The sequence below is a fragment of the Haliotis cracherodii genome, unplaced genomic scaffold (genome assembly GCF_022045235.1).
Source record: "Haliotis cracherodii isolate W230 unplaced genomic scaffold, xgHalCrac1.p SCAF_5, whole genome shotgun sequence".
Taxonomy (NCBI): domain Eukaryota; kingdom Metazoa; phylum Mollusca; class Gastropoda; order Lepetellida; family Haliotidae; genus Haliotis; species Haliotis cracherodii.
In genome coordinates this window covers 18,337,251-18,360,200 of record NW_027266308.1, presented here as the reverse complement: position 1 = coordinate 18,360,200, position 22,950 = coordinate 18,337,251, and the positions used below count along the sequence as shown (strand labels likewise).

Sequence of the window (22,950 nt, the reverse complement as noted above, 5' to 3'; positions counted from 1 at the left end):
GGCAACTTTACGTTGCATAAGACCTTCACATTCCGCATACCGCTGTACAAACTGAAATGCATGCATATGATGTAGCCTGATCGGCGATACTACAACATAGACATAGGAACGTATACAAAATCTTCTTAACTTTTAAAAGTGTGATAATCATACATCAAGGGCAACACTTTCAGTACCGATTGCAAAACGTCAACAAAGCGAACTGGAATGTACATACGATCAGCTGATCTCACCGCCTCGCTTCGAATGAATATCTAGTGGTTAACTATACAATATAATCAGTCGTGGTCATCCCTGATGTATCATTAAATCAAGTAACATTTATTTCCGGGTATGACGATAGATAAATCATTGTTTAGGCGAAAAGATATGCTGTCCACACACAAGCATGACCGTTGCCGACAGAGTTGAAGGTTATACTAGTTAACTGTCTATAGGCGTCATAATAACATGTAGTGCTCATATCGCGCATACCACATGCGCCATCAGTTTAAGGTTGGACTGTCCGGGTCAGCGCACCTAGCGGGTTAGTGAAGGGAAGATAAATTGAAAAAGATCGCCCATTTAATTAATCTATCGGCAAAAATATCGAACGAGTTGAAAGTGTATTCAATAATTTGTATATATGCAACTCAATCTTATGGCAAAGATATTATTATTTAAGAACACGTCCATGCTGGAACGCGACAGGCAATGATGTGAAGAGGTGACCTCAGCTCATCAAGGTCTCAGGACAGCGGAGGTGGTCACCAAAAGAGGAACTACGAACAATAGTTTTATATTTTCATCCAGGACCATCGTTGTTATGCTGCACCGTCTTTTGTTGTAAGGTAAGCAGTGAATGCATTAAGGAGTAATGCAGGATAATAAAAAAATTGATGTTTTAAAACTTAACGAACCTATATCTGAGACAAAACTCTGCATGCATTGTTTGTATGCTGCATACAGCTGGTTGCCTCTGCTGTGGCATAGAGTAAAAATATTGAAATTCCTTGTTCATTTTACAATCCAATTCTAACTAACCTCCTGAGCAATGACTTGGCATCAGTATTTTAGTTTTTGTCACTACCCACTGGTTTTAAAACAGTAACTAATTTTAAAACAGTATGTAATGAAATTAACTATTTGTAGTTGGCATCATGAACTATTTATAGTGAGTCATAATTTTGTCTCTGCACATACGCTTTCAGTCGTTTACAGTGACTCAGTGTTGGTATCAAGGCAATGAAAACAAACAAACTGGTGACGTATGAAATTGTCGAAATTTACGTAAATAAATAAGCTTTTAATCGTCTGGGATATTAACATCTGAAGGAAATTATTTTATCATTCTTCAAAAGTAAGGGGGTGGGGGCAATGCCAACCCACATCAAAAGACCAGGGCTCGAAAATTCCACTTGACGAGTGAAAAAATGTGCAGCGCGAGGGAAAGAAGTGAAGAAAAGCTGGTCCTGCTGGGCGAGTACATATATTTCAATCGAATCAGTTCATCTCTAAAATATGCAAGATAATTTCAAATCTACAATATGTTTTCATCTCTCGCATGATCTAAGTACAGTGATCCCCTGGCCTCACAGCAACGCTAGTTTTGGGGTCCAAATAATTGCTGAGCGTTATAGTCGATCAGCGGTTTAACCAGGGTGGAGTTGTAGGGGGTAGATGACCAACACAGCAGAACATGCTGTGCCTACCTAACACATTCTACCATGCTATTTCAGAGTTTGAAAGAAGATTAGAATAGTAGTTGTTTATGATTGATTGGGTACAAAAATATTTATCGATTGTTATGCGTTTAAAAAAAACACACATTGTATCCCTTCAGCAATTTAGGTGAAGGAACAGGTATGACAAACATGTCAATAAAAATATGAAATTTGATATAAAACATCACTAGACGTCATGATTTACAATTTAAATTGTATTTCCTGCTCTCCAAGGCATTGTTGATGCAATTGTTGGAAGAAATTGTATCTGAAAAAATAACTTGCAGCCTTTACTATATATATTTAAAATTATAAGAACCATAAGTGTAGCACTTTGGTACAGCTGATTGCTATTGGAGGTTATTTTTACATATGGAACAATTTGACCAGTCATCATAGGTGACTTTTAACGAGACAAAGTATGGCATTTATGATATATGTATCAATTCTCTGGAAACTAAAGTTCATTTCAAGGCATAAATAGTGGTAATCTGTGGTTGCTGTAAATAAGAGAGAGTTGTGCGATGTAACAATCACTTCACAAATGATTTCGCCGAAATTAACGTAAACAATATTGAATGAAATTGTGATAATGTAATAATAGGATTAAATTGTGGACTTCAGTTTGGATTTGTTGATTGGTATTTCTGTTGCTGCATGCTAGCAGTGATCAGCTGGTAATGTTTTTTGTGATAAAGTGTAAAACCTCAGTTTATTAAAAATGTATATAACTTTTGGGATAAATGCGTTATTGCGATCTACAACCGAGTTTGCACAATAGCAACATTGACAGGAGTCATACAATAGGTGACCCTGCAAAGTACAATCTATGTGAAATTCCTTGCAAATAGAAAGAAACAGGAATTGAATAAAAATATGTTCAAATGGAAAGGGAGGAGCTTTCTTTGACCTCCAGGGACAGTACAGTAGAATCTGTCTGGTCCGTCCACAATTTTGTTTAACACAGGGATTGAGCATTGTCTTTGTCCGAGCAGTCCAGCTGCTGCAGACTGGTTCTGAGCCAACTCCAGAAGGGTTCTCAGAGTTAGCATACTCAAATCCCGATCATGAGTGAGTGAGCAGAAATCAATGGCATGTAACTCCATGGCAAGGAGGAAAGCTGTACCTCGGGGAAAAGTGTAGCTTTATGTATAGGTTCATGTCGTTCTAAATGGGCTGATAGAAAAGCAGTACCTATTTGACAGCCTGCCATGATGTAAAACAGAAGCTAGTGCTGACCTGTCGCCCTCAATAGTGGCATGCCTGATTTCCTTATCCTGTTTTGGATGAAGTATGAAATCAGCAACCATCGGAATGGTTAAGTCAACCTCTCCCAATCCTCCTGCTCTCCGCCACTGGCAGAACCTTCTCCACATTGTTTCATATATGACTAATGTATGAAGGTCTCCAAGACAGTGCCCTTGCTGCAGAAGCAGACTTGGAGAATCTGGAAGCCTGCATTTTGGACACATTTGTTTCCAGACATGTGCGTGGAGGTATTAATGCAGGCTGATTTGGGTTGGTGTAGAAGATTGTGCTGTTCCAGAAGTTTTAGAGGTTGTTCAATTTGAATGAAATAGCTATGGGTACCATGCTCTGTTTGGCCAAGCCAGAGCCTGTCTCCTCCTACTTCTTGAAATTACTCTGTCCAGGAGAAACCAAGGAGGGAAGGCGAAGGCGAACATCCCCTGCCAACTCATGGATAGGGCATCGACCTGGAGGGCTAATGGATCTGGGACTGGGCTGATGTAAATGGGAAGTCGATGGTTTAGGCATGTTGGAAACAGATCCAGATTAGGGGTATCCCACATCGAGGTGATCCATTTGAATACCTCTGAATGGCGAATCCATTCCATGGGTACAATCCTGTGTCTCCGGGGTAGGCAGGCTGCAAGTATGTTCACTTTTCCTGGTATGTGCCATGCTTCTATCCTGCAACTCACTGAGTTTGCCAAGGCAAATAAAAGAGTAGACTTCTGGTTTGGCAATGGCGGCGTGAGGACGCAATCGGTGGGGGCTCTAATCAAAGTCCGACATTATCCAAAACATCATGGCCTCTAAGGGCAAATCAAAGAAGGGATCACCAAAAACTAAGAGTGAAGAATCTGTTGGGGGCACTATTGGCCAGTATTTACAGTCAGCAATTCCGGAGGGCCAAGAAAGGGTTTCGATGCCAGACTCCGCTCCATCATCGCACACACCACGTGTAGATAACGAATGGAAGGATTTCATTTGAAGTGAACTGAAACTCGCTACGGATAAAGTATGCTGTAGAATTGATACCGTCACGGTGGAATTATCTGAATTATCGAAAAGAGTTGATGGTGTGGAGTCGGCGACAGATTTTCAGTCAAAACGCATTGATGACTTCGCAAAACAAATCGATTCGACGGAAGTTAGTATGAAAGACCAAATTAACATGCTGAAAAAGAAACTTTTAGAAGCAGAAATGTACTCGAGAAAATCTAATCTTCTTGTCTACGGAGTGCCAAATACAATCACTACATTAGATTCGCTTTGTCGGGGGATATTCAAAGACAAACTAGACTTGGATGAACAGGCTGTAGAAAACATGATGTTTGTGAACATACATCGTCTACCGAGATACCACGAAAGTGACAAACCAAATCCAATCATTATCAAGTTTGTTCTTATGCAGGATAGGGAAGCTATTATGAAGGCTACTTTCGCCAGAGGAAAACGCCTATCAGAAGCTGGCCTTTCGATCAGAACGGATCTACCGTTAGACTTGAAGAAACTGCGAGGAAGATTACTTAAAAAATCAGCGATCATTCGTAAAAACTACAATCTACAGACTAGTGTTCGCGAGAAGGGGACGGATGTTATTCTTTACTACAGAAAAGATATCGGGTCAGATTGGAAAACTCTAGGGGAAGATCAGGATCCTGTTCTCATATGAACGTTAACACAACATGCCTGCCTAATGAATATTAATCTATTTGACTTTTTGGACTCTAAGAATATTCAGTGATTGCAAAAATGGTAAAATGTGTTATTTTATTTGACCTACATTCCACTCGTTCAAAAGATTCTTCTACATCTATTTTCACATAGTATGGATGGTTCGTTTGGATTATGCCTTGTGTTTTATTCAAGGACAATTCAGGGAATTCTTATATTCCTGGGTAAGTGCGCCAATAATGCCTTTATTGTAACTACTTCATGATCTACCCATGTTAATCGACAGACCGCGAGAAACTTTAGCAATATCATATCACGTGGCGCATCATGTGCTTCAAAATGGCGGACATCTGTTTATTTCCTCGTGTTTACATGTTAGGACTCGGTTTCCATGACCTGACGATAACTTGCATCTCTGTAAGATGTTAAAGTTCTGCCAAAGGATATGTGGATATATTGAATCTACCCATGTTTATCGACAGACCGCGAGAAACTTTAGCAATATCATATCACGTGACACGTCACACGTCACGTGGCGCGTCATGTGCTTCAAAATGGCGGACATCTGTTTATTTCCTCGTGTTTACATGTTAGGACTCGGATTCCATGACCTGACGACTAATTGCATCTCTGAAAGATGTTAACATTCTGACAAAGGATATGTGGATATATTCAATACACTTCACCACCGAGACTAAATGTCGAAGAATCCACTGATCACCTGATGATTCTTCTTTATTTTTCATTGATTGGAAACTGTTGACACCAGGCGAGTTTGTCTAATATGGGTTTTTTTGTTTCCTGTGATGAAGATTTTATCACCCTCTTCATGCACACTAAGCACATGTTTAAAGATTGAAACAGAGCCCCCAGAATGTGAGGGGAATTTGCCTACCTGAAGTATACAACTGTGTGCAAGGCTAATTGCAACGAATTTTTTTTTTTTTTTTTTTAACCCTTTTTCTGTGTGTTATTTTTATGTTGTTTGTGTGTGTCAGAAATTTTAGTGAAATACTCTCACTGGTCCTGATGATATGGAAATTACTGTTTCCCTTCAATAATGGCTAGTATTGGTTTTAGCTGCTGTTCTGTTAATTGTAGAGGACTACAGGATACTCAGAAAAGAAAATCTCACTGGTCCTGATGATATGGAAATTACTGTTTCCCTTCAATAATGGCTAGTATTGGTTTTAGCTGCTGTTCTGTTAATTGTAGAGGACTACAGGATACTGAGAAAAGAAAATATGTCTTCAATTTTTTACGATCAAAATTATATTCACGGTATCTTTCACAAGATACACATTTTTCCAAAGAGCAAGACCCCATTATAAGAGCACAATGGGGTTATGACTGTATTTTTAACTCTAAAAATAGTCAATCTAGAGGAGTGGCAATTTTATTCAATAGAAATGTGGATTATAAAATACATAATTCTCATACTGAAGACCATGGGAATTTGCTTATTTTAGATATTACAATTTGTGATAGACGTTTAACACTAGTGAATATGTATGGGCCAAATACAGATTCTCCTGATTTCTTTGAGCATGTTAAAGTCATGGCTAAGAATATTGGTAATGGGGACTATATTTTCTCAGCTGACTGGAACCTAATCTTAAATAGCACTATTGATGTAGATAATTATGTTAACATCAATAATCCTAGAGCTAGAGAAAAGGCTTTAGAACTTATTGGAGACTTAAATTTAGTAGATGTCTGGCGAGATTTCAACCTTGACTGTAAGAAATTTACTTGGTGCAAAAAGTCTCCACTAAAGCAAGCAAGATTGGATTATTTTTTTATCTCTGAAACTTTATACCCTTTTATAACAAATGCTATGATTAAACCAGGATATAGAACTGATCACTCTATTATTGATATTGATATTTCATTCAAAGATATAAAAAAACGTTATACTTATTGGAAATTTAATACATCGTTACTGACGGAGAAAAACTATGTGAAGGAAGTCAATGAAACTATTTTGAAAATAAAAACTCAATATGCTTTGGACTATCAAGGTGATATTGTTGATATAGAAAACCACTCACTTCAATTTAACATTAATGATCAATTATTTTTTGAAACATTATTAATGGAATTGAGAGGTAAAACAATTTCTTATTCAACTTTCAAGAAAAAGGAAAGAATTGAAAAAGAAAAGAATTTATTAGATGAAATTGAATCTATTGAGAACTCGCCCACTATTACCTATGAATTGTTAGAGGAAAAAAGAAATGAGTTAGAAGATATAAGGAAACATAAAATGGCAGGTATAGCGATTAGATCTAGAACTAAACGGATAATGGAAGGTGAAAAAATAAGTAGTTATTTTTGTAATTTGGAAAAAAGGAATTTTGTAAACAAATCAATGACTAATGTGGAACTAAAAAATGGCTCTACTATTACGGATAGTACTGAAATAATTACGGAAGCTGCAAACTTTTATGAAAATTTATATAGTAGCAGAGAAGATTGCATACATGATGTTGATCTAGACTCTATTCTTGACAAAAATACTTTACCAATTTTAGACAAATCAGCTAATAAAGATCTGGAGAAAATGACTACTTTAGAAGAATTAGCTATAGCATTAAAAAACATGCCAAATCAATAAAGCCCAGGTTCAGATGGATTTCCTTCAGAATTCTACAAGTTCTTTTGGAAAGATATAGGACAATTTTTATTGAGATCTCTAAATAATGGCTTAAAGACAGGAGAATTGTCAGTTACTCAAAAACAGGGGGTCGTTGTTTGTATCCCAAAGGGTGACAAGCCGAAACGTTTTTTGACAAAATGGAGAACTATTTCATTACTTAATGTTTCTTATAAATTAGCCTCATCATGTATTGCAAATAGAATTAAAGCAAAACTTCCATTTATTATTAATGGAGACCAAACTGGCTTTATGTCTGGCCGTTATATTGGGGATAACATTCGTTTGATATATGATATGTTATCGTATACTGAAAAGAAAAAAATACCTGGCTTACTTCTTTTGAATGACTTTGAAAAAGCCTTTGATTCTATTGCTTGGTCTTTCATTGACAAATGTTTGAAATTTTGGGGTTTTGGAGATAATTTAAGAAAATATATTTCTTCTTTTTATGTTAATACTAAGAGTGCTATGTCTATAAATGGTAACATGTCCTCTTGGTTTGATATTCAGAGAGGTTGCAGACAGGGTAACCCATTGTCTCCTTATATATTTAATTTATGTGCAGAAATATTGTCGAATTTGATTCGCTCTAATGCTAATATCAAAGGTATTTTTATTGAAGACAAAGAATTTTTGATGTGTCAATATGCTGATGATACTGAATTACTTTTAGATGGTAGTCAGTCCTCTTTTGAAGCTACTATTGAAACACTTAATTATTTTGCAAATATTTCTGGTCTGAAAATTAATTATGATAAATCTCAGGCAATTTGGTTTGGTTCCAAAAGAGGTTGTAAAGATAAGTACTTGGAGAATTGTCCAATAAGCTGGAACCCAGAGGTATTTAGAATTTTAGGTATTAAATTCTCAGTTGATTTGAAAAAAATGTCAGACTTGAATTTTAAAGATAAGTTGTATGAATTGAAAGTAATAATTCAGAAATGGATGAAAAGAGTTATTACACCAATTGGCAGAATTGTAGTTATAAAATCTCTACTTGTATCCAAGCTTACCTATTTGTTGTTATCATTGCCGGATCCCTCCCAAGAATTTCTTAAAACATTTGATGACATGCTCTTTAAGTTTTTGTGGAACGGAAAGACTGATAAAGTTAAAAGACTAAAAGTCTGTTAACCTGTTGAACAGGGAGGGTTAGGTATGATTAATATATTTTTGTACACAAAATCTATTAAGATTACTTGGATAAGGCGGTTATTATGTGGAGATACCAAAAAGTGGAAAGACATCCACAAGGATGCATTTCCTTTTGTTAATGAAGTCGAAGAGTTTGGATCTCGTTTTATAGAAAAGAAACTGTGTTTGTTTTATAATTTATTTTGGAAAAACTGTTATGAAGCTTTTGCAGATTTTGATAAGAAGATTGTACCAGATACTTTCAGCAGTTTTTTAGCTGAACCTTTTTTTTTCAATCGCAACATCAAAGTTAATAAATTACCAATATTCTTGAAAGATTGGGTTGATAAAGGTATCACACAAATAGCAGACATTGTAAATCATAATCATGAATTCATATCTTTTGAAGAATTCACGGACATGTACAAGATAAAAACAACTTTCTTGGCTTTTTATGGTATTGTTTGTGGTATTAAGAGATATTTGACCAGTTTGAATTTGACTAAACTCCCTACTGACTCTGTAGAAGAACATCGCTGTGCTATTAAAAAGATCTTCTCTCAAAGGACAGGCTCTAATTATATTTATAATATTCTTGTATTTGTTGATATGAAAACAAGAGGCCAGGAAAAGTGGGAGTTACAGTTTGGAAAATTGAATTGGAATATTATTTGTATTAAGCCTTCTAAAGCAACGCAAGAGGTGAAATTGCGTTGGTTTCAGTATCGAGTCATACATAGAATACTTGCAACTGATTCTTTGTTGTTTAAAATGAATATTTCTGATACCACTCTTTGTTCTTTTTGCAAATGTTATGATGAAACTATTGTACACATCTTTTGGGAATGTGAACTTGTACAAGTATTTTGGAAAACCTTCTCAGATTGGATAAATAAATGTAGCCATATACATCATATGAAATTAAGTGCTGAACTTGTTTTATTTGGTTTTAAAGAAAATATTGTTACTGACAAAGTTTTTGATCTTCTTATTTTTAATAGCTAAATCTTTTATATATTTTTGCAGATTCAAAAAAACAAACCTTTGCTTCGCAATATTTCAAAAAGATGTTAGTCTGAGATACAAAATTGAGAAGAATATAGCCTTTACAAATGGTAATGTAGCTACATTTTATAAATCATGGATCTTTTATCACATATTGTTTGAAGAAGCAGAGCAGCAATAACATATGTTTCTCTTTCTCACATTTGTTTCTTGCCAGGATCAGTGTTTGAATAATATTTTGAATGCTTGACTGTGTGTATGTTTTGTTATATTTCTTAAAAATCACCTTGGCACCATTTCCAATACTTGCATTTAATTTCCCCAAATGTATACATACATTGTCTTCAGAACGTGAGGTGACCATTGCCCTGGATGGCCATCCTCCTCATGTAATGGGGAAAAGGTGAAATAAAATGTTTAAAACAAAAATAAAATAAAACAGTAACCTCGCTCAACGAAAGTGCTGATCTTGTGCCCCCTTGATATTGTATGTCAGAGCTTTAAGAATGATAATGCAGCCTGTCTCCTCCTACTTCTTGAAATTACTCTGTCTAGGATAGACCAAGGAGGGTATGGGTAAGGTTCGAGTGAGTAAGTATGGTTTTACGCCGCTCTCAGCAATATTCCAGCATGGTCTTCACACATTTTAGCTAGATGTGAATCAAACCCAGGTCTTTGATGATACAAGTGAATGCTCTAACCCTAAGGCTACCCCGACACCCTGAATGCTTAAGGAAATATACCCTTCTAGCTCAAGGAAAGAGCGTCTACCTGTAGTGCTGAGAATGTGGTACCAAGCTGACATAAACTGAGAGCTTTTGGTTTAGACACCTAACAAAAAGGTCGAGATGAGGAGTGTCACAGTTCGTAGTAATCCATTTTAACACTTCTCGATGAAGGGACCATGCTGTTTGAATTATCTTGTTCATCGAAGGAACAATCTGCCAGGAAGTTGAATTTCCCTGGTATGTGGCGAGCTTCCACTCCACAGCTGATTGAGTGTGATGAATAGTGTAACCTCCATCAGTAAATTTTCTCCTTCACTGACTCTGGATGTAAGCTAACAGAGGTGTGGTCTGTCACATCCAGGACTGAGGACTGATTAAGTGACACATGTCCTTAAAACTAGATATATGACCTTCATCTCCTGACAGTTGATTTGAAGGGCCTTGTCTTCCTCTGACCATTCTCCCTGTAGCACCTGAGCGCCCCACCTTGTGGTCTGTGCATCCGTGTAAAGATGATGTTCTAGAGGAGGGAACATTAGGGGAATATCTATCATGATTCAATTCCATTAGTCTGGTAGCTGGATGTTGAATCAACGTCCAGGTCAAAGGATCCAATACTGCAAAGGACACAGCTGTAGCCTAGGTATGGTCCTGAAGTGCTGTGAGAATCCCTTGTCAAGAGATCCACCACCAGCGAGTTCTGTTGGACAGAGAGACCTCCATAATCTTCTCCTTCGCCTTGATATATCTATCAAGTGGAGGCACCAAGAAATTGGCCCTGACATAGATAATATCTTGGACTGGCCTCAGTTCCAACTTGGTTGGATGTACAAGAAATGCCAGGTATGACAGCAACAGCAGTGATGGATCTAGAGCGTGCCCGAGCGACATTGGCGCACAGAAAACTAAAGTGTCCCGTAAATTTCACTCACAGGCCCCATAGATCCCCATAAATGTAAAGTGACTGCTCATACCTTTCACGCTACACACGTGTTCAACGGGTGCACAACCTGTGACCAACCTGTTGAGAACCTGTGTCATATGAGTGTTTTCCATGCAAGGGGAATGTAAGAGTAATCAACTTCTTCGTGTTGGTTCCTCTATACCCTTATTTTTTTTATTGTGTGTGGTTTCTGAGAAATAGATCTTTATGACAGATGCCTCACGATTCTTTTTGGTATTTTCCAATACGCCCACCGGCAGCCATATCTGATTTGCTATCAAGATGCCTTGATCAAACTTTGTACAACAGAAGGTCACCATGTCACCCATGAAGTTTCTGGCCTATTGCCCATTGAGTATATGTTATTTTTTTAAATCAAAGATGGCACCTGACGGTTATATTAAAATAAAAAATTTGATGCACAGAAATTGAACCTCTTATAAAAACAAACACCTATACAAACCATCTTCTAAATCCATCATGCAATTTTGGGGATCAAGTGAAAAAAATCAAAATATTTATGGTTGACGTTGAAGCTGAAAATGTTGAGTGTTCAGGTGAGCTAAAAATACACTGAATGCCTCAAAACAATATCCAATGAATGTATGCACCATTATCCTTTCGAGCAACATAAAAGTTCAGGATAGACAAGGCAACACAACTCACTATGAGTTGACACTAATGTTTAATTCAGTTGAGTATTTTGTTCCAAGGTAACTTTATTGCAGTAGTATCAACCTTAATGCCATATGGAACCTACCTTATCACAACCGAAAAGCAATAAATCTGAGTCCTCTGTAACAACTATTTGAGCAACACCAATCTTGTTGAGATACGCCAGCTGAGCATCTGCTTCATACGGAGCCACAATACAATCCACACCTTGCTCTCTACAGGCCTGAAAATATAAGCTTTCATGACATTTTCATCTGGAAAAGGACATTCTAAACTATACTGTCTGCAAGTCTTTCAATGTGTGAATGACCTTGACACATGGCAAGCATGTTACAAAATGTTTATCCATTATCCATTAATGAAAAATGTTTTGTATTATCATAAAAAAAATTAATGTTAAGTTCTCTGATTGACCAATCAGAATCGAGTAAATTCCAAATTCATGGTAGAATAAAGAGCAATCTCAGCAAACATATGCTTATGTGACTTCTCCTTTTGAGGAAGTATCCCTCCCCTTGCAATACACCTGGTTGTTGTATGTCTCTCATTGCAAACATGAAGTCACATAAAATAGTGTCGTTCAAAAAGTTTGGCCCTCACTCTGCAAGTTAATATTCCAAGGTACTAACACAAAGCAGGGATCATTTGGGGGCCATGTCCTTGTGCCACAAATGCATTGAAATATGAAATGGCGCAGTAAATGTTTTAATCCAAGCCTTCAGACTTCACAAAGCGTACTTGGTTTGCTTATCGCAATTCCAAGATTATTGCAAATTGCTTAAATAGGAAGTTGCTTTCAGTTAGCCACTCTCTTCAGTCCATTTTCTCTGTGTTATATAGATTTGAAAAAGTTCAAACTTGGCTACTCTGGATAACAATCGCTTCCAGCTAGGTGAGTGAGTGAGTGAGTGAGTGAGTGAGTGAGTGAGTGAGTGAGTGAGTGAGTGAGTTCGGATTAACGCCGCTTTTAACAGTATTCCAGTTATATCGCGACGTGTCAGCTTAATGTGGGAGGAAAGCCCGAAATGATGCAGGTCTCAGACGTTTACCCACGGGTATGGTGCTGACAAACCTAGAAACATAATCAGGGCGAACCGGGATTCGAACCCACAATCATAGGTTTCTGGCGTGCCCAAGGGACGCAACTCTGCACAGCGAATCACGGCACCTTAGACGACTGGGTCACCCGTGCCCCCGCTTCCAGCTAGGTAATGTGTGCTAGAAACATGCATGCTTGACAAGTCTGACATTCTTTTGCATGTTATTTGATTAAAACGAGGGTAAATATTGTCATGACAATCTTTGTAATTCCACAAGTTCTCTTTGCATAATCTTGTCAAATGACATGTTTACAATTTAACTTGTTTGCACAATAACAATGTACCTCAATGCAGAACATGTGTTTGTAGTGTCACAGGGAATGGTTTTGAAATGCTTGTTTATTATATTCTTGTAAATAACATCACATAGTTATCTACATAACTAGATTATTGATTCTTCAGAACTGTTTACATTTGAACAAATATATCACAAACAAATCACAATTATTGAGATCTTTATTTGACACAGTATGTAAAATTGCAAGTTTCTTTCGAAATGGTCCCCATAAAGTCACATGCCATATTACCAACATCAAACAATCACTAGGATCTGTCAACATTGGTCTTACTCTGGAAAAATTATTTGTACCATATATAGAATTGAAACAAGTTTCTCAAGCACACAATAAAGTTTATTTTGCAGTATGTTTCTAGTTTCCAGTGAGCTATGAAGTCACTTAATGTGCAACATATCAACTGCCTACTTTCAGTTCCAACAGCGCCTCATAATGAGTCATATATGAAGGCTTTTACCATGTTATTTGTATTTCTACCTTGGGTGTATATACATAAAAAGAAAACTCAAAGGTTTGGCTGGTGTTTCAATATTCTATGTTAACAATGTCACCCATAACTTGATATGATACAGGCCACCACTTTGAGATTATCATTCATGTATATGTTTCATCAAATTCCAGTAAGAAATATGCAAGCTGTCAACTAAACACTACAGTAAAGCAGTTGTGTGAGGTGAAATGGGGTTTAACATCACGTCATTGCACTTATACAGCAACGTGAATGCGCGCGTGCGTGCGTGCGACGCAGCTGGAGATTAAACCCCCGACCTTCCGCTCTCCAGACAAACCCTCTACAACTAGACCACGGAGGCAGTCAAAGCAGTTTGGACTCTTGAAATAACCATAAGTATGTCACATCTGTGTCTGTTAAAAATGTTTTCTCCTGTAGTAGTGGTGGTAGTAGTGTAATAGTCTGTACTGTGAACAAAAAATGATATGGATGGAGGCTTGAAGAGTGCACACCTTCTGATGAAAGATCAATCATGGCAACTATGGTCCTCATTCGCTTTCCACAAAGTGATAGGCTTACAACAGTCATAGCACTAAGATCGATTAGTGGAATGAGGCCCTAAACCATGTCCCCAGAGGGCACAGTTGGTCACATCTTTGGGCAGAAGAAGCTTATGCTCTTGTATTTCTCGCTTGGTTTAAAGCAATATTCTTGAAAACAGACAATGCCATTGCCAAGTGGTAGTGAAAGTGGCTGGTTGGGGTCACGGTAAAACTCTACACCAAGATAATCATTGCACTGGGAAAATTGCGAATTGCTCTGATTTCTTGAACTTGACAGATCTGCGACCCTTACTGAAGCAGAGGTTGTAGAAGCAAGTTTGCACAGATGTGTCATTCAGTGAGACTGTGGAAAAGCATCCCAAGACAATGGATATGTCCTGCTGGTCATCCACAAGGGAATGCTACAAACTCATACACTTTTCACTGATACACAAACATCGAAACTTCCTTGAATGTAAATTGCCTAAATTAACAGAGGTTTTGATGGACAACATGAGCTTCATCTTGCAATCTCTACCTGAATGCATTTGTTGCACCTCAACAGGTCTAAGATTGGCCTCATTACAAATACAATCCTGGGCATGGAGATCACAATATTTCTACAGAAACTTTCTCCAAAAGAAATTGTGTATTGAGTTTGAGTTCCAAATTCTTGTCCCACAGGTTCCATGCCAGGATTTCGCAGACAGTGCATCAAAGGCACAAGACAAGCCATGAAACTGAACCTGACATCCTTGGACAGTCAAGACCAAACTTTCCTATACAAGGAGCAGCTGCTACATAAGGAGTTGTGTGACTGTCTGGAATATGCAGGTCAAATGATACACCTGCACAACCATGGCCGCCATTGTTGTTCACAAATGTTGTTCCAACTCCACTTTGATCAAAGTAACCTGATCAAGTCCCGGTTAAGTTCTTCATAAAAAAAAAGCATTGCCACCACTATAAAGACCCGTTATGCTAATAAAGTATGAAAGTATTTTTATTTTCAATAAAAAAATTAAGGTTTCAACTCAATTCATGGGGATAAAAGGATTATTAATGGGAACCCCCAAAAAATTAATATTGAAAATAAATATACTTTCATAAAGTCTGGTGCTCCAGAAATGGACTTTTGGTTCATTGCCATTGAATACCTTCAGTTCATTGAAAAATAAAATGGCGTTCAGTATTTTTTAATATCCAAAATCATCAAAAGGCACAAGTTCACCACTAGACTGAACAGTGGTGTATAGCAAGTTTCAACAAGAAATATTCAACGGTTTAGGAGTTCAGCTCTGGATTGACAGACGGACTGACATGCTGATCTCAAGAGAAAAACTACTGAATTAAATTATTAAAACAAGCTCTGACGCCCGTTCATACAGTTTCTCACTCTAAGAATGTTAATACTCCAATGAACTCAAAAAGTCAATTCAGAATTTCATAAATGACATCACAGGGTATTGAGACATGTTTCGAACTTCGTGGTGCTGAACAAAAAAATAAAATCCTACCCCCTCCGCCCATTTTGAGAAAAATGTGCCCCAAAAACATTTAATCATTTTATGAAGCATTACTTATTTACAAATATGATCACAATCTATTAATATTTGCCCATGGTATAGGTCTAATCACTGTAATGTGTCCTCTAACAAACTTCATGTCGACCAGTTTAACTGGTTATTGACCTGGCCTTTGGCATTATCCACAAACACAGGTTGGTCAAATGCCATTGATATCTGTTGAAGTTTATTGTCAGGAAAACAAGAAGTGATGGCTGGATGAACATGCCCCAACAAGAAGTGATGGCTGGATGAACATGCCCCAACAAGAAGTGATGGCTTGATGAACATGCCCCAACAAGAAGTGATGGCTGGATGAACATGCCCCAACAAGAAGTGATGGCTGGATGAACATGCCCCAACAAGAAGTGATGGCTAGATGAACATGCCCCAACAAGAAGTGATGGCTGGATGAACATGCCCCAACAAGAAGTGATGGCTGGATGAACATGCCCCAACAAGAAGTGATGGCTTGATGAACATGCCCCAACAAGAAGTGATGGCTGGATGAACATGCCCCAACAAGAAGTGATGGCTTGATGAACATGCCCCATGGAAATGATTCTCTCATAACAATAGAAACAGTTTTAGCCCACTAGTCCTTATAATGATAACATATAGCAAAACCCTTAAAAAGGGCAAATTTCTACTAGACCTTAGGATATCTTAACCATTGGGCAGTTTGGCAAGAATTATAATACTAGCGCCAATTTCTAACACTGTCATAAAGTCTTACATTCATAAGCCGAAGAGCCATCTGTGATGTTACATCAACACTCCTCTGAAGACATTCTTTGGCTTCACTTCGTTTACCTTCCCTCAAATACGCTGCTGCCTTCTTCCTATTCGTTTCTCTGCGTCTGAAAAGCAAAAAGAATCATCCTATCATATGACTTAGAGGTCTTTGCCTTGAGCAGCTAGCCTGAAGTACAAGTCTGGTAAGCATGATTAGCGCAGCTAAAATCAATTACAGCCTCCTAACTGAAACTCTCTTGAGAAATTGACTGAAATCAAGTTTGGGCTATAAAAAAATATGTTTTTTGTAAAGTGCTTAGCTTTAAGCTTGAGTATTTTGGACATAACTTTGACTTGCACAGACATATAAAATAAGATAATTGTGTAATGGGCGGTCTTTTTCAATTTATCTTCCCTTCACTAACCCGCTAGGTGCGCTGACCCGGACGGTCCAACCTTAAACTGACAGCGCATGTGGTATGCGCGATAAGAGCACTACATGTTACTATGACGCCTATAGACAGTTAACTAGTATAACCTTCAACTCTGTCGGCAACGGTCACGCTTGTTTGGGGACATTATATCTTTTCGCCTAAACAATGATTTATCTATTGCCATGTCCGAAAATAAATGTTACTTGATTTAATTATACATCAGGGATGACCACGACTGATTATATTGTATAGTTAACCACTAGATAGGCGTTCAAAGCGTGCGGTGAGATCAGCTGATGGTTCATCCCAGGTCGCTTTGTTGACGTTTTGCAATCGGTACTGAAAGTGTTGCCCTTGATGTATGAATATCACACTTTTAAAAATTAAGTAGATTTTGTATACGTTCCTATGTCTATGTTGTAGCATCGCCGAGCAGGCTACATCATATGCATGCATTTCATTAAGTACAGCGGTGAGGCGATACGGTACGCGAAATGTGAAGGTCTCATGTAACGTCGCCCGTAGCCTTAATGTTGTGAATATTGACAGCAACACATGTAAGTATTTGTCAGATATATAACAGAGAGCAATGAGAAATGTTCTCAAGAAATTGTAAGAGTAACAGGCACTGTAAAATTACGTCATCAACTAGATATCATGATACAATGTTCAAAATAAAAGAAATGGAAATCACTGAAATCTGTTTTGATATTTAAGGGTTAATTGGTGCATGTTGTAAAAAAGGATTTTATGTATATGAATAGTAGCTGTTTGTTGACAAATAATACCATGATTATATTTCAATATGATCAATGAAAGATAAATATTATTTTGGCCTTTTTGAATTTTACAAAGTAGGAAAAAAAAAAAATTCAGACACAGAGGACCCTATATATTAGTTAAAATACATATTCAAGAGTATTTGTACCAACTACAATTTTTATAAAATAAAACAATGTACTGTATTCGACGTAATAAGCACCCGCTCTAATAAGCGCCCACGGCGATATTTGCTAATATATTGGCTAGTGAACAATCCCAGTTAGCACCCCTTCCGATTGATCAATATACACAAGACTTATTTATTCGTGTATAATACGTGTGTTATATAACATATGCATCCTTAATTGTGAATTAGATTCTGGAAAAATACATCTGTCGTATATAAACATTTCAGGCTGTCAGCATAAACCACGATCTTTTAACCCTGTTGTTTTTCACCAAAATACTATTCTATTAAGAGCCCCCTATTTCGAATTTTGAGAGCGCCCTGGGCGCTTATTATGTCGAATACGGTATTCATACTAATTGCCAATCTCTATAATGTTTATTGTATTTACAATGCAGTGTCTACATCCGGTTTGCATTGACAATAATCATATGATTGTGACACAGATAACTTCATTAGGCCTTGCTTTTTATGTTTCCTTGTTCTAAACTGATGTTTCAAATTCCAACATAAACAAATTATTAATGTTATTCTTTTTTCTCTTCACACCAAAAGATATCTGCATTGCACAATGACTCTTATTATTCTATTTAATATCTTGGCACACTTGTGCATGTGTACAAGTACGGTATTTGATTACACATGCATGACTTTTTAGCAGTCATCTGTTTCTGAACTGAATACTATGCTAATAAAGATAATTAAGTAACATAAAAAAGGGACTCTGGTATTATTTCAGGTTTGGAGAACCAATCAATTCATTGTGAAAACATTTTTAATTTCTTACATAAGTTACTTTGATCTTGATAAGATCAAAATAGATCCAAATTAAATTGAGGAGATTAAATTATGCAGTCTAATTCATTTCAGCCAGTCTGTCTAAAATCCGGTCCTATTTTTCAGGCAGTAATAAATGAATGAAAAATTAAGAAAAAATGTGAATCAATCAATATATATGTTTACATTTAGTACTAACTACTAAATGACTTTATCGCGCGTATCTAAACCATTTGCTAATTACGCCTGTAACATAATCACCCCTTGTAACTGAATCACCCCCGGGTCAGCACCCTGCACCATGCCCGGGGCAATAGATCCCGTGCAAGTGTCATGGACTGTGTGTGTTTATGGACAATTTATTGCATGCCCTGGCACTTGTTTTGCGCCAGTAAAGATGTTACCTCCACAGGTTAGTGTTTCTTTTCAGTACATAGGCAAGCTGGGCAACAATGCTATCTCCGCGTATTGCGAGGGTGTGGGGTAGCACTCTGGTGCTTTGTGGCGGGGTTCTTGTGGGCTACACTGATAGTAACAAATTAACTTGCTTCCAAATTAATACTCGTGCTTAAGGCTACCTGCTTTTCAGCGGGAGCCTTTCCGGGGTTACCTGCTTCTCAGTGGGAACCTTGTCTTTGCCGACTTTTCAGCCGGGGAATCGTAAAATAACTTACATTGGGCAACCAACTGCCACGTATATGGGCCCGGCTACCTGGAGCCGGGCAGCGGTAGTCTGACTTAGGCCAGCAGCGGTAGTTGCTTTTGGCAGCGTGGTAGTTGCCAAGCAATGGTAGCGTTTAAATATGCTACCGTGGGGGCTGGACAGCGGTAGCAGTCTCAGGCCAGCAGCGCTAGCTGCGAATCGCCGTTGGCCACACTAGTAACCATGGCAACGGTAGCATTTTGGTATACCCAACAAGCAGCTTAGTAACCCACTTGTACCTGCACACCCTCGGCCATTTAATCCAATCTCATCTTGTGTTTTTATTATAGGCACGGGCATACACAGCTCAGTGGCCCGTGCCTCTCCTTGGCATATCGCGGAATAATGACTGAAATTTTCAGTCAAAATACATATTGGGCCTGATTATAGACACTGACTGTAACATATGTAAGTATAATCTGTTATATGAAAAAACAAATAACATAAATAAATCCATTTATCTACATGGAATGATTGTGGGGTTCAATTTGCATTTATTTAACCATCAGAAGATCTGATGATAAACTTTCTAAATTCATATTTGCCAGATGATAATAATATCTACAAAATATACTTTATACTACAGATGTCTTGAAGTAGTGTTGAATGAAAATCAGGATACTTAGATACAGCAGGATTGTGTGTGGGTTTGTATGGGAAATAATTTGTCAACATAAAAATAAATATAATGTTACTAAAACAAAAAGATAAAATTATGATTTAGATCTATTTATGCATCATACACATTTTGTGGGGTAGTCAGTATGATTTGTTGTTTTTGGGGACAAATCTCTGTAATTTACTACTATTTTAAGAGCATGTGTATCAGAATTCTGTAAGAAATGATGGATCAATGAATTAACACCTGTGATGACTCAGAGCACTTAATGGTTGGACACATGTTATAAGGGGCAGAATAATATGGGTAAATCTCTTATTTCAAAGTATGATGACTGGTATGTATATTGCAACTGAGTAACTGAGTGCTTAAAGGTGTGTTGGGAGGAGCATCAACATATAAGGCTTGTAAGGGAGGGATAGCATTACGTATGTCAACCACAAACCAAATTATATCAGCGCCATTATCCATCGAATACTTGTTTAAGGTGGGTAAGTTGACCAGACTAGCTGGAAAGGACAGCTACATATTGTGATTCGTCTTTAAGGAAATCTTCATCCAAAGTTGTAGAATCCAGGAACGGCAGGTTGTGTGTTTGATACAACTTCTTCAGAATAGGTAGAGGAAATCTGTTATCATGCTGTAGTTTTTCCATAACTGTTCCATAGTCTGATCAATGACCTACTGGGTTTAACTTGGCCACAGGTCTGGTGAACATGCAGGGTTAGAAATTGGCACTAGTCCTTTAGTCCTTGCCAAACTGCCCAATTGTTAAGGTATCATAAGGACTAGTACAAATTTGCCATTTTTAAGGATTTTGCTACATGTTATTATTATAAGGACTTGTGGTCCAAAACTGTTAGTTTCTAACGCTGACATGGGATGACATAACAGAGGCATGGCATCCCACATATTCCGATATCTGAGGGGGTGCTGTCTGGTCCGAACGGGGTTGAACAGAAGGGATAAACTTGTATATTGCCTCCAGGATATGCACAAAAGATAAATTTGATCCATGTTCCCGTCTCCGTCCTGTGGCCGTACATCCATAACCTTTGGAGTAGACAAAAGCGGATGTGGCCTGAATGGAAGCTGTCCCCCATGTCGCCTCTTGGCAAGGGCATTCTTCAGAGCCTGTTCTATAAGAGTCTGTTTGAGCATTAGTCACTATTTTGCATCATTTTAATTTCACAGACCCTCACTGGCAGGAAAATGTCCCCAATTCTTATTATGAAGAAGACATTGTCGAGTTTTACATCTTGGGAGAATCCTACAAAAAACATAACAGTAAATATTTGCTATGTCGAACAAAGTTTGAATTTTTTTTAGATCCCTATGTCTATCAAAGGACCACAAAATCATTCATTTGGATCTTTATGACTGTGGGAAATCTAGTAATTCAACTGTGTCACCATAGCAATTTTAAAACCTGATAAATTCATAAAAAACATGGTAAACCAACCCAGGACAACTCAGTACTTACTCTCTTCTAGTCTTTTCAACATCCTTCTTGGAAGGTAAACGACACCCATCAAATACCAGAATCGGTCGGATTTTCTTCTTCAGCATGTTATTCACATATTTCATGCAGTAGTGGACATATCTGAAAATTGATGAAATATCAACACGTATCAACTACGATAAAAATAGTGCCATGGCACTGTAGCTTACATGGATATGTAATAAACATAGGACTACAAAACTAACACTAAATGTTCTAGTTTTGTACAAAACATGATGTTATGTTGGTTGGTTGGTTTGTTGTTTAACACCACACTCAGCAATATTCCAGCTATATGACTGCTGTCTGTAAATAATCGAGTCTGGACCAGACAATCCATTGATTAATGTCGTGAGCATCGATCCACTCAATTGGGAACGATGACATGCATCAACCCAGTCAGCGAGCCTGACCCTCCGATCCCATTAGTCGCCTTTCACCACAAGCATAGTCACCTTTTACGGCAAGCATGGGTTGCTGAAGACCTATTCTTTCCTGGAATCTTCACGGGTCACATGATGCTATTGAAAGTAGAAACATAAATGCCAAGGTTCAGCTTCCTCAGTCTGCCAGTTTCAGGGCCACCATAAAGATGTGCAAGGGAGAAAAATTGCAATTGAAAGAATTTAAAAGGGAAGTTCAGACAAACTTAACTAACTATTGTTCACTATTTGATGATAAAACATATAAACCTAATTAATATGAATATGTAAAATGAACAAAAATCAAACAATAGTTATCATTGTGTATAATTCTAAGAATTCTACCTCTATTACATCATAGCCATAAATTCCTTTTTGGCAATAATCACACTGTAAAAACTTGAGATTTTTCAACAGACATCTTCTTTATTGCCAATTATCCCAATAGTTTTGAGGTAGACCCTATCCCTTGTCACACTGCATCTGTGCAAGGGAAAAACATCACTTCTTTCCAATAAACTTCATAGACTAGATCAGGGATCCAGATATGTCCGATTGGGAATCTCAAATGTCCGGTTTTATAATATTGCTTACCGGACATTCAAATTTTCCTGTCCGGACATTTAAAAAAAAAACACGGTCCAAATAATTGATGAGCGTTATCGTATCCCTTCAGTGAATTCAGGTGAACAAACAGGAATAACAAACTTGGTCAATAAAAGTATGAAATTTGACATAAAACATCACTAGACATGATGATTTACCATTTAAAATGTATTTCCTGCTCTCCAAGGCATTGTTTTATATGCAGAGATTAAGATTACCCTGTGTATTTTCTCGTAAACTAAGCCGGAAATAGCAATTAGCTGTGCACACGTTTCCTCCCAATCTACCGGAGATTCAGTAAATATGTACCCAATGACACAACTTCAAAGAATTTTGATGCAATGGTCGGAAGAAATTGTATCTGAAATTATTATTTTATCAGGAATAATATATTCCAATATTGTGTTATTTTAATTGCAGCTTCCACCATAGATACTTAAAATTATAAGAACCATAAGCATAGCACTTTGGTACAGACTGT

The 22,950-nt window shown here is 37.5% G+C and overlaps 1 protein-coding gene across 2 annotated transcripts in view; it reads right to left on the bottom strand.

Annotated features, from left to right (window-relative positions):
• The window catches only part of LOC139442173 (exonuclease 1-like), a 121,078-nt gene that overhangs the window by 52,897 nt on the left and 45,231 nt on the right, over positions 1-22,950 (bottom strand). For both annotated transcript variants that reach the window (XM_071222960.1, XM_071222961.1), the window contains 3 exons: positions 21,424-21,543; positions 16,460-16,583; positions 11,855-11,992 (listed from right to left, as the gene is read on the bottom strand). In XM_071222960.1, coding sequence (XP_071079061.1) covers positions 11,855-11,992; positions 16,460-16,583; positions 21,424-21,543 — 382 coding nt within the window. The remainder of the gene's footprint in view (positions 1-11,854; positions 11,993-16,459; positions 16,584-21,423; positions 21,544-22,950) is intronic.